This window comes from Elgaria multicarinata, chromosome 1 (genome assembly GCF_023053635.1).
Source record: "Elgaria multicarinata webbii isolate HBS135686 ecotype San Diego chromosome 1, rElgMul1.1.pri, whole genome shotgun sequence".
In the NCBI taxonomy this organism is placed as follows: Eukaryota; Metazoa; Chordata; class Lepidosauria; order Squamata; family Anguidae; genus Elgaria; species Elgaria multicarinata.
Window position 1 is genome coordinate 159,751,334 of NC_086171.1, and position 14,998 is coordinate 159,766,331.

General features: G+C 44.5%; 2 protein-coding genes across 2 annotated transcripts in view; one reads left to right on the forward strand and one right to left on the reverse strand.

Annotated features, from left to right (window-relative positions):
• The first annotated feature begins 1,647 nt into the window (after positions 1–1,647).
• Positions 1,648–10,089, forward strand: LHFPL5 (LHFPL tetraspan subfamily member 5). Its single transcript, XM_063147553.1, has 3 exons — positions 1,648–2,059; positions 9,490–9,726; positions 10,076–10,089. The coding sequence occupies exons 1-3, from the start codon at positions 1,648–1,650 to the stop codon at positions 10,087–10,089; spliced, it is 663 nt and encodes a 220-aa protein (XP_063003623.1).
• Positions 10,090–11,825: 1,736 nt separating this feature from the next.
• The window catches only part of SRPK1 (SRSF protein kinase 1), a 37,263-nt gene continuing 34,090 nt past the window's right edge, over positions 11,826–14,998 (reverse strand). Inside the window, exon 16 of the mRNA XM_063140784.1 lies at positions 11,826–14,567. Within this exon, the coding sequence (XP_062996854.1) occupies positions 14,383–14,567 (185 nt within the window). The 3' untranslated portion in view covers positions 11,826–14,382. The remainder of the gene's footprint in view (positions 14,568–14,998) is intronic.

Sequence of the window (14,998 nt, forward strand, 5' to 3'; positions counted from 1 at the left end):
ACCCCTGTTACAATGTGAAGAATTTTGGCCTGTCTTGTCTCAAATGGGAAATTATTATCCATCAGCATTGCAAAAGACCTGCTCCTGGTGAAGGTTAAAACTGCTGGAACTAGTTTGTTGACTTTAAGATAAAATATTTCTCATTGGTGTGAGGAAAAACTCCCAGAATGTCTTGAGCTGGGCTGTCTGTCGGTGTCTCTGTGTATGTACAGATATGGAACAACACTTAGATCTGCATTTTGGGCTCTGCTTGGGAGGCATGGCTTTAGGGAGTGTTGTGCCATGGCGTAGCTCCAGGTAACTTTAGAACATGGACTTTGGGTGCAATCCTATGCATGTTTAGAAAAGGGGGAAAGTCCTACAATTCCCAGCACCCCCCAGACAACAAAACTGTTTGGTAAAAGCAAATACTCTGAGCATGTGGAGTTAAAGCATTTTAAACTCACTTTAAACATATCACCATTATGACTACAGGAATAAAATGGAGAAAGCTTTTGCTGCTACCCTCATCACCTGCCATTCTCTGGGTGGCCATTTAGGAGGGCCCTGGATTCCCTGGACTTTAGCCCCAATGTCCAGTCCTAGCTGCACCACTGCTGTCATGATGAGCGCCTGCACCTCAGCCTTTTCCACTGCATCACTGGGCATGGGAATCTGCATCTTTCTACCTTTCATGAAAGCAACAAGGCCACTAGCCTTGCATTTAATTTCCCCACATACCCAATGAGTTTTTTATGAGTTTGAGAACATCTTATTTTCCAAGCCAGAAAAGATGTGAAACCAATGAAGGCTGGTAGCTCCAATGTCACAGGAGCGGTGGATCCATGCCAGGTTTCAGTCAGAACTCTAAAGGAGCTATCTAAAGTATTTCAAGGTTCTTCATACCTTGGGTAGGTTCTTTAGAGTTCTGTCTGAAACCCAGAGCAGTTTCAGTGCACCACTGACATTGGAGCCACCGCAGTGTGAGACACTTAGAAAAATGCTTCATTTGACAGCAGAGAATCGGAATCCTCATCCATCCCATCGTGATCTAAGATCCACGCCAGGGCAGTCCTCCTAGCCTGGCCTCGAATGTCCCAAGTCACGGAAAGGCCGCCTGCCTGCCTGCCTGCCACTCCTTTCTTCGTTCCCTTTTCGCCAATGGGCTTGCTCTGCGCGCCGCTGTCCGTGGTGCTGAAGCCGAGCGCGGCCGCGAAAAAGGCAACGCAGCCGCGGGAACTGGCGTCTCTTCCTCTAACCCTGATGGCAGCAGGAGGGGCTTCGCCTCGAGCAGGGGAAGAGGCGGCAGCCGCCGCTTAGGAAACACCGAGTCTGGGAAGAGGAGGAGCCAGGGCTAAGCACCCTTCAGGCTGCAGCGACCTCTCAGTGAGCCGATCAGAATGGAAATGGACGGGGCAGGCAACCTGCTAGCAAAGTAGCGCCTGAACCCAGGGCAGAGCCTCCGAAGAGGGAGCTGCTTTCCAGAGTCCTGATCTACTGGCGGAGAGCTCTACTTTCAGGTATTCAAGAGTCCCCAGCCATCTGCTGCTCCCACCTGATCGTATGTCCTGGGGCAGCCTTCCAGCCATCTAAAGTCCTGGGGCCTGCATCCAGCGCCGATCCTCGCCACCTCTTTCCTAGAAAAGACAACCCACTCACAGCATCACCATGGCGAAGATGCTGCCAGCGCAGGAGGCAGCAAAAATCTACCACACCAACTACGTGAGGAATGCCCGGGCCATGGGAGTCCTGTGGGCCCTCTTCACTCTCTGCTTTGCCGTGATCATGGTGGTGACTTTTATCCAGCCCTATTGGATCGGGGACAGTATCGACACACCCCAGGCTGGCTACTTTGGCCTTTACTCCTATTGCATTGGCAATGCCCTTACAGGTGAACTCATCTGCAAGGGCAGCCCACTGGACTTTGGCACTATCCCCTCGAGTGCCTTCAAAACAGCCATGTTTTTTGTGGGCATCTCTACCTTCCTCATCATTGGCTGCATCCTCTGCTTCAGCCTCTTCTTCTTCTGCAATGCAGCCACTGTCTACAAGGTGTGCGCTTGGATGCAGCTGGCAGCATGTGAGTTGGACACAGGGAACCCAGGGGATAGGTTGAGGCATCCCTTCTAAGTGTCACACACCTGTGTGCTAATAGGCTGAAGGATATTGTTCTTGGGGACAATGTCCTTGTCCACCAAGCCTACTATGTAAAAGCCACCCGTGTAAAGAGAATATAAATCTGCCAAGTGGCCATTTGGATTAAAACTTGGCATCATCATTACCAAATTTTGAATAATTGAGTTTCCTGTTGAGGCACCCAATAAACAAGGTTAAAGCTAAAGTGCTGTGGGGGTGTGGCAATGTGAATACCAGTTTCTTAGAGAAGTAATACACATCCAATTTGTTATGCATGCTTTTGCACATATTACATGGCGGCAAACCCAGGTTTGTCACTGAATTTACACCCGAAAGGGAACTGCAGCCTGTCATAGCTCTCTGATTAGTGTGGGGCACCTGTGTTTGCAGATGTACATTTGTACTATTCCTATTTTATATCACTGTATGCACACTTAAAATAAGTAATATGTGAAGTGGTCTATGGACATATTTTTGTCTCCAGTGACCTCTCCTAGGGTAGACAATGGCTCAGGATGGTACTTCATGCCTAAAAATCTAGCCTTTGAATTGTCAGAACTAACTCATCAATACAAATACAAGCAGCTTATAGATTTTGATTACCATGCTGGGTTAGAATGGACTATAGATTAGGTTCACCTAGTAGTCAGAGATAGGCTAGAACTGCCTCCCCCAAGCTGGTGCCCTTTGAATTTGATGGACTACAATTCCCAACATCCCCAGTTTGGGCTGGCCAGTGGCTATGCTGGTGAGGAATGGTGGGAGTTGTAGTTCAACACATCTGGAAGGTATAAGGTTTTGGAAGGCTGACCTAGAGCATGCTGAAGGAATAGAGAAGAATTTTTTAAAGGAGAGAAGTAAGAAACTGAGCAAAATACCAGAGGCTTAAGAAAAAGAATTAGAAGCAAGAGCAAACAGGATAAACTGAAATATTAAAGTTTCCACCCACCTGAAACACCAGGAGAGCAGAGTTGGTAATGCCAAGTAGACTATTAAATGCTTTTGATGGGGGGGGGGTGGAGGCAAAAGTTTAAATTGATATGGAAAGATAATAGACAGCGAACAGTAAAGCAGAAACATAACAGGATAACATGCATAGTGGAATCCTTATGTCCTATTGATTTCAATGCATTTACTCGAAGCATGACTTAGTCTGGACCCAATTCACTATTTCTAATATCAGAAGTAGACTTAATGTAGAAAAACAGGGGTGGGGGAATAGGGTCAGGTGTCTTTAAGGGTAAGGATAGTTGAGACTACACAAACAGATTAGATTACCATGAGAGTATCCATAAAGAAAGGACCAAGAACAGTAATCCTGAAGAACAGGCATAGGCCGAGACAATGAAATCACCCTGTTTGAAGACACAAAAGTACATTTGCTGATGCACATCTTTACATTAATTCACTTTCCTGAGTCCAGTTATGTTTCCCATCCAAGGGAGATAAGTGAGCTACAATATTTAATATGTGAAAGGAGACTAGCCATTGCTTGATAAGTTCCAGATCCAGACTCCCCATCTAAACAGCACATCAAATTAGGGCATGTATTAAGTGGCAAAGTTCCACTTCTTCTAGGATATCCTGTTTATGCGATTAATACGGGTGGCCATCAGTCATAGCAACATCTGAAGCAAAAGAATAGCAAGGATCCTGGGCAATTTGTGATTCCACAGTGGGAAGAGGCTGAAATCCAAGAGTGACACTTAAAACCTTCTGTAATATTTATGTCCATAAGAAAGGTTGCAGCCTTGTTACAAGATCTGCAGAGCTCCACTTTAGGAGAAAGAATACATCAGGCCAAAGATATTGGCACCCTGAACGAAAGCTAGCAACAACCCAGCAGGATGAGCCCTGGCATTTTAAATAAGCAGTAGGAAGCGGCTGCAGCCACAGCTGCATTAGGAAAGCTCTAATTCAGGCTGGCTCCAAACCATAAATAGCTTAAGAGTAAGAGGCTTGGAAAGGCATCCAAATAGCTCTCAGGAGCCAATGAGCACAAATGCACTGGAAAAGTGCAGGTACAGGTGACAAATGTGAGTAGGGCTGTGTGTTTTCCATTATTTCATGCAAGTACAGTCAGACACATAATTGGTACTGGCCAGTGGTGTAGTGGAGCCAAGAGTAACAGGGACGCAGCACCAGCCCTTTTTTTAACAGCAGGGATGCTGTCAGCTGCCACCTCCCCCAGTCCCAGACATCCCTGCTCTTTCTGAGCTATAGAATTCAGCAGCTTGTGAACCTCCATGTTCATTCACACATTTTCCTAGCTCTTACAAGCTTCTTGGAGGAGAAGGCTATCAATGGCTACTAGTCCTGATGGCGATATGCTGTCTTTAGGATCAGAGGCAGTAGGCCTATATACACCAGTTGCTGGGGAACATGGACAATATGGTGCTTTTGCATTGATGTGGATTTCCAACAGGCACCTGGTTGGCCAGTGTGTGTTCAGAACACTGGACTAGATGGCCTGTTGGGCTGGTCCAGCATGACTCTTCTTAAGTTCCTAAACAATAAAACAGGTAGACAAGGTTTGGTGAAATCTCTGGAGCCAAACAGCAGGACTTTTAGCAATCAAAAAGTTTGGATCTATCTTCTTCGAACAGCAGCCACCCTCTCCCTCCAATGCCATATGCCAATATCCAAAAAAATGTTTTGAAACCCAGCCACCAGTGTGCCATATTCCCAAAGCTACCTTGGGCACATGGAAGTAAAATTAGTTGTTCAGTTCTTTGTCTCCCAATTGCAAAGTCTGACAAGTCCCATTACGAATCCTGTGGTTGTCTTGTATCACCATAAACAAAATGGACAGAACTAGCATATGTAAAGGATCTTCTTAATATCACCTTCTCTTCCATTTATTTTTTTAAAACCAGAATCTATATGATTCTCTCTCACACACGCACGCATGCTCTGTCTCTCTCCCCCATCTTTTATGCCTTGTAGGAAGACTGGAAGGGGCAAGTTTCAGAGCTGTCTTTGCTGACTTTGCTGTCCAGGAAAGATGGCAACGAAATGCAGATTACACTCTGTCTCTCCTCCTGTCTCCCTTTAGCCAATTTGCCTCTTTAAAGAAACAAAGGATTTATCTCATTAAGCTAAATGGGTTTGGATATAGCTAAGAGGTTACCTTTCTCTTACCTATATGTCAAGGCAAGATAAGGTGGCTCAGAATAGTTACCTTGCACTCCAGTAAAAACACAAGGCGGCTGAGACCCAAAATAATCTCCTTCAGATCTAATCAATAGAGCCCGATTGTGCAAGCTTGTTGTTTAAGTGAAGAAATCACTTAAATCTAGAACATGAATATAAAAAGAGCCATGCTGGATCAAACCAGGCCCCCGACTTTACGGCGGTGCTTTGGCACACGAGGCGCCTTGCTCCTGCACTTGCGTTCCCTCCCAGCATCTGCACGGGAAGGAACGCAAGTGCAAACTTTCCGGCTCTGGAAAAGTAAAAAACAAACAAACAAAAACAGGGGGGGAGAGGAAAGGGGTTGTCCTTCCCCCCTTTTTTATTATTTTGTCTGTATCTACACAGCTGCACAGGTACAGATAATAAAAATTAAAAATGGGGGTAAAGGGATGAGGCAGCCAGAGGAGGACGTGAGGAGAGGAACTGGGTGGACCATGTCTTCTCCCTCTGGCTCCCTGTTCCTCCCCACCCCATTTCTTTTTCTTTTTATTATCTGTACCTGCGCAGATACAGATAATAAAATTAAAAAAGAAATGGGAGGGAAATGGCCCTGTTCCTCTCCCCATCCCCGTTTTTTTTTTTTTTTTTTTTTTACTTTTACAAAGACGCAGGGCCACCCATGGTGACCAATCAGGGGGCACCATGGGCTCCACTGCCCAAAAAATTCAGAGTAAGTGCCCGACTTTTTCGGAACGGAGTTTCCAGTGTTTGCCCCCGGATGGCTTTGCAATGGTGGCTGCGTCATGTAGCTGACCGTTCCTGCGAAGCCATCCAAGGGCAAACTCTTCGTGTAGACATTCCCCAAGGGTCCATCTAGACCAGCGCTCTGTTCACACAGTGGACAACTAGCTGCCCATGGAAACCTACAAGCAGGACATGAGTGCAAGAGCAGCCTCCTGCTCATGCTCCCCAACAACTGGTGGGGAGGTAGCTCTTTTTTCATATTTATTCACAGGGTGATATAGAGTAGGGGTGAACAAGAGGTAAATTAGGAACTACGGGTAGATTTTGGGGTGATTTGCAGTTGATCTGCATGGATTTGGTTCCCCCCTTTTTTAATCAATAGCAGCAACAAAAAGCCTCAGTCAGGCTGCCAAAATGAAGAAAACTTGTGGGGAAACCAGGAGCAGACTTTTGTGTGAAAAGGTTGCAGGCTCAGTTATGATATTGAAAACAAATTCTTGATCTGAGCCTTCAGAGACACCCTGTTCCTTAATTCTACCAGGTATACACCCACCCCACCCCACCCCACCCCATCTTAGTCACTATTTCATTTCATTATATTTCTATACTGCTCCATAGCCAAAGCTCTCTGGGCAGATTACAAAAATTAAAAACCATTAAAACACATTATACAAACTACAAAAAGTCATTTACATAAAAACCATACAAACAGACAACACACATACAGACAACAGATATCTCAAAACATTTTTTTAAACCATCAGCCAAAGACAATCCAGGACCTAATTAAAACTCATTATATGCTGCCAAAAGACTGAGAAAAGAGGGAAATTTTAACCTGGCAGTGAAAAGATAACATTAGTGCCAGGCAGGCCTGGTTGGGGAGATAATTCCATAATTGGGGGGCTACCACCAAGAAGGCAGTCTCTCTTGTTGCCACCCTCCAAGCCTCCCTTGAAAGAGGCACCCGGAGGAGGGCCTTGGATGCTGAACGTAGTGTAAAGGTCGGTTCATGCACCTAACTCCATTTGGGGGGACCTTAAGGATCTAGAAAAATACAAAAATAAAGTAGATCCCAGGAGCCATCCCCGGTTTAGAGAGTAAGGGTGCAATCCTATGCAAATTCAGACAGAAATAAGTCCTACAGTTGCCAGCATTCTCGCCAGCTATGCTTGTGCCTTAAAATCATACAAACATAGAATTGTAGAGTTGGAAAGGGGCCTATAAAGCCTTCAAGTCCAACCCCCTGCTCAATGCAGGTATCCACCCTAAACTACACCTGAAAGATGGCTGTACAGTTGCATCTTGAAGGTGGGAGAGCCCACGACCTCCCTGGGTAATTGGTTCCATTGTTGTACTGCTCTAACAGTCATGAAGTTTTTTCCTGATGTCCATCTGGAATCAGGCTACCTGTAAGTTGTCCTGCACTCTGGGATGATCAAGAAGAGATCCTGGCCCTCCTCTACGTGACAACCTTTCAAGTATTTGAAGAGTGCTATCACATCTCCCCTCAGTCTCCTCTTCTCAACGCTAAACATGCCCAGTTCTTTCAGTCTCGCCTCATAGGGCTTTGTTTCCAGACCCGATTATCCTTGTTGCCCTCCTCTGAACATGCTCCAGCTTGTCTGCATCCTTCTTGAAGTGTGGTGTCCAGAACTGGACGCAATACTCAAAATGAGGCCAAACCAGTGCTGAATAGAGGGGAACCAGTACCTCGCCCAATTTGTAAGCTATACTTATATTAATGCAGCAGAAAATACCATTTGCCTTTTTTGCAGCCACATCACACTGTTGGCTCATATTCAGCTTGTACAACAATTCCAAGATCCTTCTCACTTGTAGTATTGCTGAGCCAAGTATCCCCCATCTTGTAACTGTGCATTTGATTTCTTTTTCCTAGATGTAGAACTTGGCATTTATAAAGTGAATTGAAAGAGAACCAACAATTCTTGGCATGATCAAGGGCTCTTTTCACCCTGTGATAGGTGATTGCATGAACAGCTGGCTTATTGGGGATGCTGGGAGTTGTAACCAAACACATCTGGAGGGCACCAGGTCTGGGAAGGCTGCCCTGGGCTATCACCATTGCTGGTAACAGAAATCAGTTGTGTCTGCAAGAAAAGAAGGCAGAAAGCGGTTGGCATGAAAGAAGCACCGGAGACGATTATCACTTAACACACCATCAGTGTGTAGTACATCAAAGTAGAATAACTATTATCATGTGGCTGTTTTAGGGCATCAAGTGCTGTGTGCCACAGAAATCAACATCCATACAGGAGATTAAGAATTTCTTACTGAACACTCTTTTTCTGCCACCTTGCCAGCAGTGACAAATGGTTGTGCAGCCTAGAAGGTCTATCTTGCTAACTAGTGATACTGCCCAATTCCAGATCCAGCTCATTGGTTGAATCCTGTGTTAGTGCACACCTTTATAGCAAGCAAATTTGAAGCCGTCTCCTTAAGTTGCTTTCCTCATAGCTGCTGATGCTTCTACCACTCTGGCTCCGCTAGGAGGTGCATGCTGTCTCTGCAGGGTCCATATTCATACTGGTGATCAGTGATGGCAAGTAAATATCTCATGACATCATCACACAGGCAGGCCATGTGAGTACAACCAATCAGAAAGGGGGCATAATGTGGTGGATGCATGACACCATGCCACACAATGCAATTCCAAACTACAGTTCTCATTATGTTGCTTGATAAACTTGTATACACAGGTAGGCCAACAACAGTTCCTTGTCCCAGTTCCTTAGTTTCTGTTCCCAGTCTCTGATGTGGAGGTTCACTCTTCTTCTAGCTGCAGGCTGCTTTATCTGTTTCTTCGCCACACTGCTGGTTTCCTTGAATTTTCTTCTTAGCTCCTCTCCTTCACTCTCCCACATATGGACAAATTCATTACTTTTGAAGTAACACATTAATTTGGGGTAAGTTCACTCATTGCTAATACTAACATAGAAATAGCAATTTGACAACGGAAGTGCTTTAAAAGTTCCATTCAGGAAAAGGTTACAACAGCCCAGCCTTATATAAATGTACCATGTTCCATGATTGGTAGTGTCCCACAATTTCTTTGGATGAGTCACCTTGAGCCCTTTGCTTTGTAAGAAACACCTGTTCTCCCCCCATGAGAAGACTGATGATCTGGAAGTGTCTGGTGGGTGGAAGGATGCTCCAGCATCTCTGCAGCCTGGACAAGACGGCCTTTTGGTCCCACCCAGCTCTATAATTTTGTTTCTAGCGCCTTATGAACTCTACCAATGTGTATCATTTCGACATCACTTTAACCATCATGGCTTCTCCCCAAATAATCCTACAAACTTGTTAGGGGAGGTGCTGAGAGAGATCCCATAGACCTTCTCCACATTACATTTGCAAATCTTTTCCTATAACATGCTTGCACTGAAAATTTGCCGGCCTGAATAAGAAAAGCAACCATACAAAAGTTATTACAGCCATAGATTTCAAAATAGTAACAGAACATCTCCCCTTTAGGTGCAGGCTTGTCAATAGGCTGCCTGCTTTACCCTGATGGCTGGGACTCCCCGGAGGTGAAACGCATGTGTGGAGAGAAAACTGACAAATACACCCTGGGTGTGTGCACGGTGCGCTGGGCCTACATCCTTTGCATCATTGGGATCCTCGACGCCCTCATCCTCTCCTTCTTGGCATTTGTGCTTGGCAACCGGCAAGACAATCTCCTTCCGTCAGACTTCCAAGTGGACAATAAAGGTAAGCCTACTTTTCTCAGGGCAGACAAATGATAGGTTCCCCCACCAGTTTCAGAAATCACACTAGTAGGCAGCATACACAACCAGGGCTATGGAATGATTTAGCAAGCATTGAGCTTAGTCAGATAATTGCAATAAAGCTAGCATCAGCATTCAGGTGCTCACATGCTATGGGAATTTGCAGAGCTTATAAAAATTAGTGCTCATGCAGGATTGGAAACCTCCGTGAAGGCTTTAGAGTTCATTTTTTATCATTATCTTTACATTCCGCCTTTCTTCCATGATTAAACTCAAGGCAGCCTTGGGACCCACTTTCTGGATCACCCTTTGAATGTTCTTTTGTCTTGCAGAAGGGAATGAATGAAGAGGAAGACTGAAGCCATCTCAAGCATAGTGACTTCTGCCTTTGGTTGAACTGGGTGTACACACTCCTAACCTTTCAGCTGGATTCAAGAAGGCTGTTCAACACACACACGGGTCAGGGGCAACAATGTCATTGCTTTTGTTAGTTATCTGTAGACATTTGACTATGTTGTGACACAAGGACAAACAACAACAAAAAGGGAACTTAACCCGACAAAAAGAGAGAGCCCTTTTGCAAAACTTGAATTCCTTCTATAGAAAGACAACTACTTCAGACTATCAAAACCAGGACCAGCAAAGGCATGTGACAGGGCCCACCTTGGCTTCCTTTTAAATCTAGCTACCATTTTAACATCCCATAAAATGCCCTGACATAGTGTTGCTTCAAGGCATGGTGAGAAATTAGAATGGAAGCTAAACTCAGCCATCTGGCAGTATTTGGAACGTTGTTACCCTCCTCTCCCAGGTAAGCCTACCAGAGTTTATGGAGGCAGGAGCTCACTAGAACCCATCTTGCTCAGGATTAGGTAAAACTCTGGTCATAACCTTCACTTTTGCTAAGAACTGTACTAAAACACATTTTCTTGGAGAATCATAGATAAGGACTGGAGAACCTGTTGCCCTCTAGATGTTATTAGACTCTACTTCTCATTAGCCCCAGGCAGCCTGATCACTGGTAAAGGATGGTGGGGGTAGTACTTTATCAACATCTGGAGGGCCGCAGATTCCACATCCCTGCCATAGATATTCTATGCAAGTATCAACATGTTTATGAATTTCTGAATTCATCCATTCAATCAAGAGAGAAAGTCGGCTTACAAGGTATCGAACAGCCCGTGAGAAGTTACCTGCTTCCTCTTTTTAATAAATCTTTCTATATACATGCTGGTGCTTTTCACATAAAAAGCGCCAGATGAAAATAACTTCAAGCCAGGTGGAAGGACACTATAATACCTATTTAGTCCCCAGTCATTTTTTAGGCCTCCCTTCGGGAACAGCTGACATCCCTCTTTGAACAAGGGGTTTCTATCCTGCTCTACAATTCTCTTTGAAACACATTTCTTTCAGATTAGATTATCATGTATCATAGCGAGATGGCGACCATGGAAAGGTATGCAGTTGCTTGTGTTTTTCTGGATTTTGTCTTATTTGGTTCTTACGTTCGGTGTTACCTGTTGGAATTTCCCACAAAGCAGAGATTAAAGAAATCTATTGCAAAAATGAGCAGCTCAAACATATGCAGCAATATTGGTACCCAAGAACAATTGATCTGTAATCAAGTCCGAGATCTTAATTGAAACACTAGCGCTTTTCCTCCTGCCTTTACCAAATGTCCTCTTCCAATGATCCTAACTACTAGATCTAACCACTAAATTTTCCCAATTTGATACACCAAGATAAACGACTCTCTCAGTTCTATAAAGGTGAATTTCACTTAGACTGTGCTAATAAAATGTCTGACCAATGATGTGTTCTGATGTATGCTTCCAAGTGTCAACGCACCAGCCTAGCAGTAAAACCATCATTTTCTGAAGTTAGCAGTAGCCAAATGCTGTTTTTTCTTCTTTTCCTCTCTAGTCATGGAACGACACCACGAAAGTACTCCCACAATACAATTACCTCAGTACTGCTCATATTTTACTCAAGGTTCTTGCTGACTCACAACCTATTCAGATAAGAGGCTCTACTGTATAAAAGCTCTGGATGAATACAGACGGCATATCAAAAGTACCTGTGGATTATTTAATAATCTGTTTATTGTGCTGCATTTACAAAGAAAAAAAGACAATGCACCCAATAGAAAGAATAAAAATGTATTTTTTTCCTTCAGGGTTTAGGCCAACAAAACAAGTACAAATCAGTTCGTGAGCACTTTATGGCAATTTGGAAGTTGAGTGAATCCGATGTTGAGTCACAGAATACATAGGCAATCCTGACAAGGTACCTCTTGTATTACCCCAGATCTTCTCTTTTAGTGCAAAAGAGGCGGCGGCAGCCTTCTTCTGTGGAGGGAACCTAAAATAAAACCAAGAGATGCAGCCCCCCCTTCCAACTGTGAACATTTTGTTCCTTTCGGGTAGTCAGGATGTTGAAGCAAACTAGGTTGCGTTGACACCGGAAATTCAATTCTCCCTGCCAGCAAGTCTTCACAGTATTCAAAGAGAAAGTATTATTATACATTCTAGTCCCATCCTAAATATTTTTATAGACAGGCACAGAAGTGCTTTCGGGAGGTGAGGAAGATACTCCAGATAACAGGAATATCATTAAAACTTTTGGAACTTTTTCCTTTTCATCTTTAAGGTTGCGCATACAGAACCTTACTTAAGATCTCCTAAACGGACATGCAGCACAGTTTGCTAAAGCACCAGTCAGGCATCGTATGACACAGTGGCCAAATTGGAAAGCAATGGGGATATGGTGGTTGCACGCACAGTTTTTAAAGGAACAAAAAATAAAACTGCACTAGATTTTTTTTAGTAAAGCAGGGGAGGAGGCGGATCCCTAAAGATTACTACAAACTCGGAATTCTCACACAGAGAAAACACCTGAGAAGCGTGTCTCACTGCCGGTAGCTTTTGCATTAAATTGCCCCACACAGTGCCTGCAAGTCTGAGTCCTCCAACAGTTTCCAGCCTTGGAGAATTTTGTAACCTCGAAGGCCTATTTGGTCCATGGTCAGGAAGGGCCGTTGCAAATCCCAACATCTCCAAACCTAACATTACAAGAGGATGCAGGGGATATTTTTTTCTAATAACCTGGGGAAGCTTGGGAGATACTCATTGTAAAACTAGCAAGTATTACATACCTTTCTAATAAAATAAAAACGCCTACAAGAGTCAGTCACAACTAACCCCCTTTCCTAGGAGTTTAAAATCTTATGTTGCATTCTGTTGAGCAATCATATTTGTAATGATGCTGAAAAACAGAATTTGACACTTCACCTCTTGGGGGAAGGGGAAATCGGACTACTCTTTCCCTAGATTATTTGCCCTGATGTTAATACATTAAAAAAAAAAGAATTTCTATTCAGAAAGGTCATTTCTAGAGTCCAGCACCTTGGACAAGTTAACAGGGTAGATACCTTTACATTCATTAACCTTTCGAAATGCGGTGGTACAAAGTCTGGGCATAAAGTATGGCTGGAAAGACAGCCACTAACAGCATCTTTCCTTACTGCTAAAGAATAAGGATATATCCTATTTTTCTAGACTGAAAACTAACTGCTCTCTACTAAAAATACAATTTCACACAAGGCCGACGTGATGGCATGAGGCAGACCGATGTAATAGGTGGCCTGCCACATACTTGGTAAGCCCACTGTTTTTGCAGGGTTTGGGTTGCAGAAACCTGTTCTGATATCAAGCACCTTTGGGGCCAAAATACACAGCTGGCATGCAACATATATTGGCCAGGGCTGCATGTTGGGCAGGCCTGGCATAGAACGTGGGCAACCTGGCTGCCCTTCCACAGCCAACAAATGCATAGATCTGTATTGGAGGGGCTGTTAATTTAACCAACTCCTGTTTGCTTTCATTTTCCTCGTGAAACTTATTCAAATCCACACGCTCCAGCTTTGGAGAGCAGCTTATTTCACCGGACTCAGAAAGTCACCTGAACACCGAGGGAACAAAAGTGGTGCTAAAATATACACTTTCATATAGGTTGTTTCAAAATGGCTAAAACTAGAGAAAAGTATGTCTGAAAAGAGGAACAACAAACAAGAAACATTACCCAAGCAGCAGAGCAGACACCAAAGGAATGAGTCGAGTAGAGTTCAGTGCTCCACATGGAGCTACCACCTTGGTGCCATCTGCCATTTCTCCTCTTACTGTCAGCAACTGGATGTGCACTAAGAAAATGACTCCTGGAGTCAGTGAGCTAAGGAGGGATTCACAGCTCTTCACATCCCCCTTGGGATGACTGCAATATAGTTAAGGGAGTGTGTCCCAATGGAGATTTCCCCACACTTTCAGGGGAAGGTACTTGAGTAAGGAAGAGGGCCAGGGGGTAATTTCACATTCCCATAAAACTCTTTGGCAAACTCCAATCACAGCAAAACATATTGGACGCCCACTGGCTGACAATAGTCCCTACTGAGTCGCGTACACAAACTCACATGAACAGTTAGATTTATCTAAAATCTCAAAAGCTCTCAAGGAGAAGCTTCGCTCTGAAATTCAACAAGGAAAAAACTGACCCGGGAGAAGGGGGATCTGGGACATCTAGGTGTGTGTGTATATATATTATGCTGTAAACCCAACTATAGGGCCGCGGTTTCAGGCTGCAGCTTCTAGGAATTCAGCCAGGGGTGCCTGAGACACTGTGCCGCTGTCGCTCTCTTCTCGGGATTCAGCTCCAGCATAGGCAATAAGAAGTCTGTGAATGCAGCTGCCTCATCTTGGGCCCACTCGTATTTCTCCACCAAAACTTCGAAAAGGCCCCATGGTTTCAGTTTGGTGATGTGCTTCAGATCACCTGCGAACGATGACAGGAAGATTAACAGGATGTCATTAACGGGAACAGGAAGGTCAATGGAGGGGATGGCAGGACTTTAGTGTTGCCTTAAATTATGTTACCCAATAATAAAAAGAGAGGGGAGACTTCCAAATGTCACACCTGATGCTAGGTAGTATATTTTTGGGGTGGGGGTTATGGTGCAGCAACAGATAGGCAAGATTGTGCCGAATATAGAGTACATGCTAGTGGATGGCCGCAAGTGCAATGGGATTTTCTCCCTTTCCCCTCCTCCCTGCAGGCCTCCATGCTGCTCTGGAGTGTTTCCCAGCCCTCTGGAGCACGTTTTGAGGGCCTACAGGAAGATGTGGGGATGGAATCACCTTCCTCCCAGTTCTGCTGACAAAAGCAGTTCCATCAGTGGAATGACACCATTGGATCCAACCCTATAG

Coding starts and splice junctions, on each gene's coding strand:
- LHFPL5 (XM_063147553.1), top strand. CDS start 1,648: ATGGCGAAGATGCTGCCAGCGCAGGAGGCAGCAAAAATCTACCACACC. Junction 2,060..9,489: donor TTGGATGCAGCTGGCAGCAT/GTGAGTTGGACA, acceptor TCTCCCCTTTAG/GTGCAGGCTTGTCAATAGGC.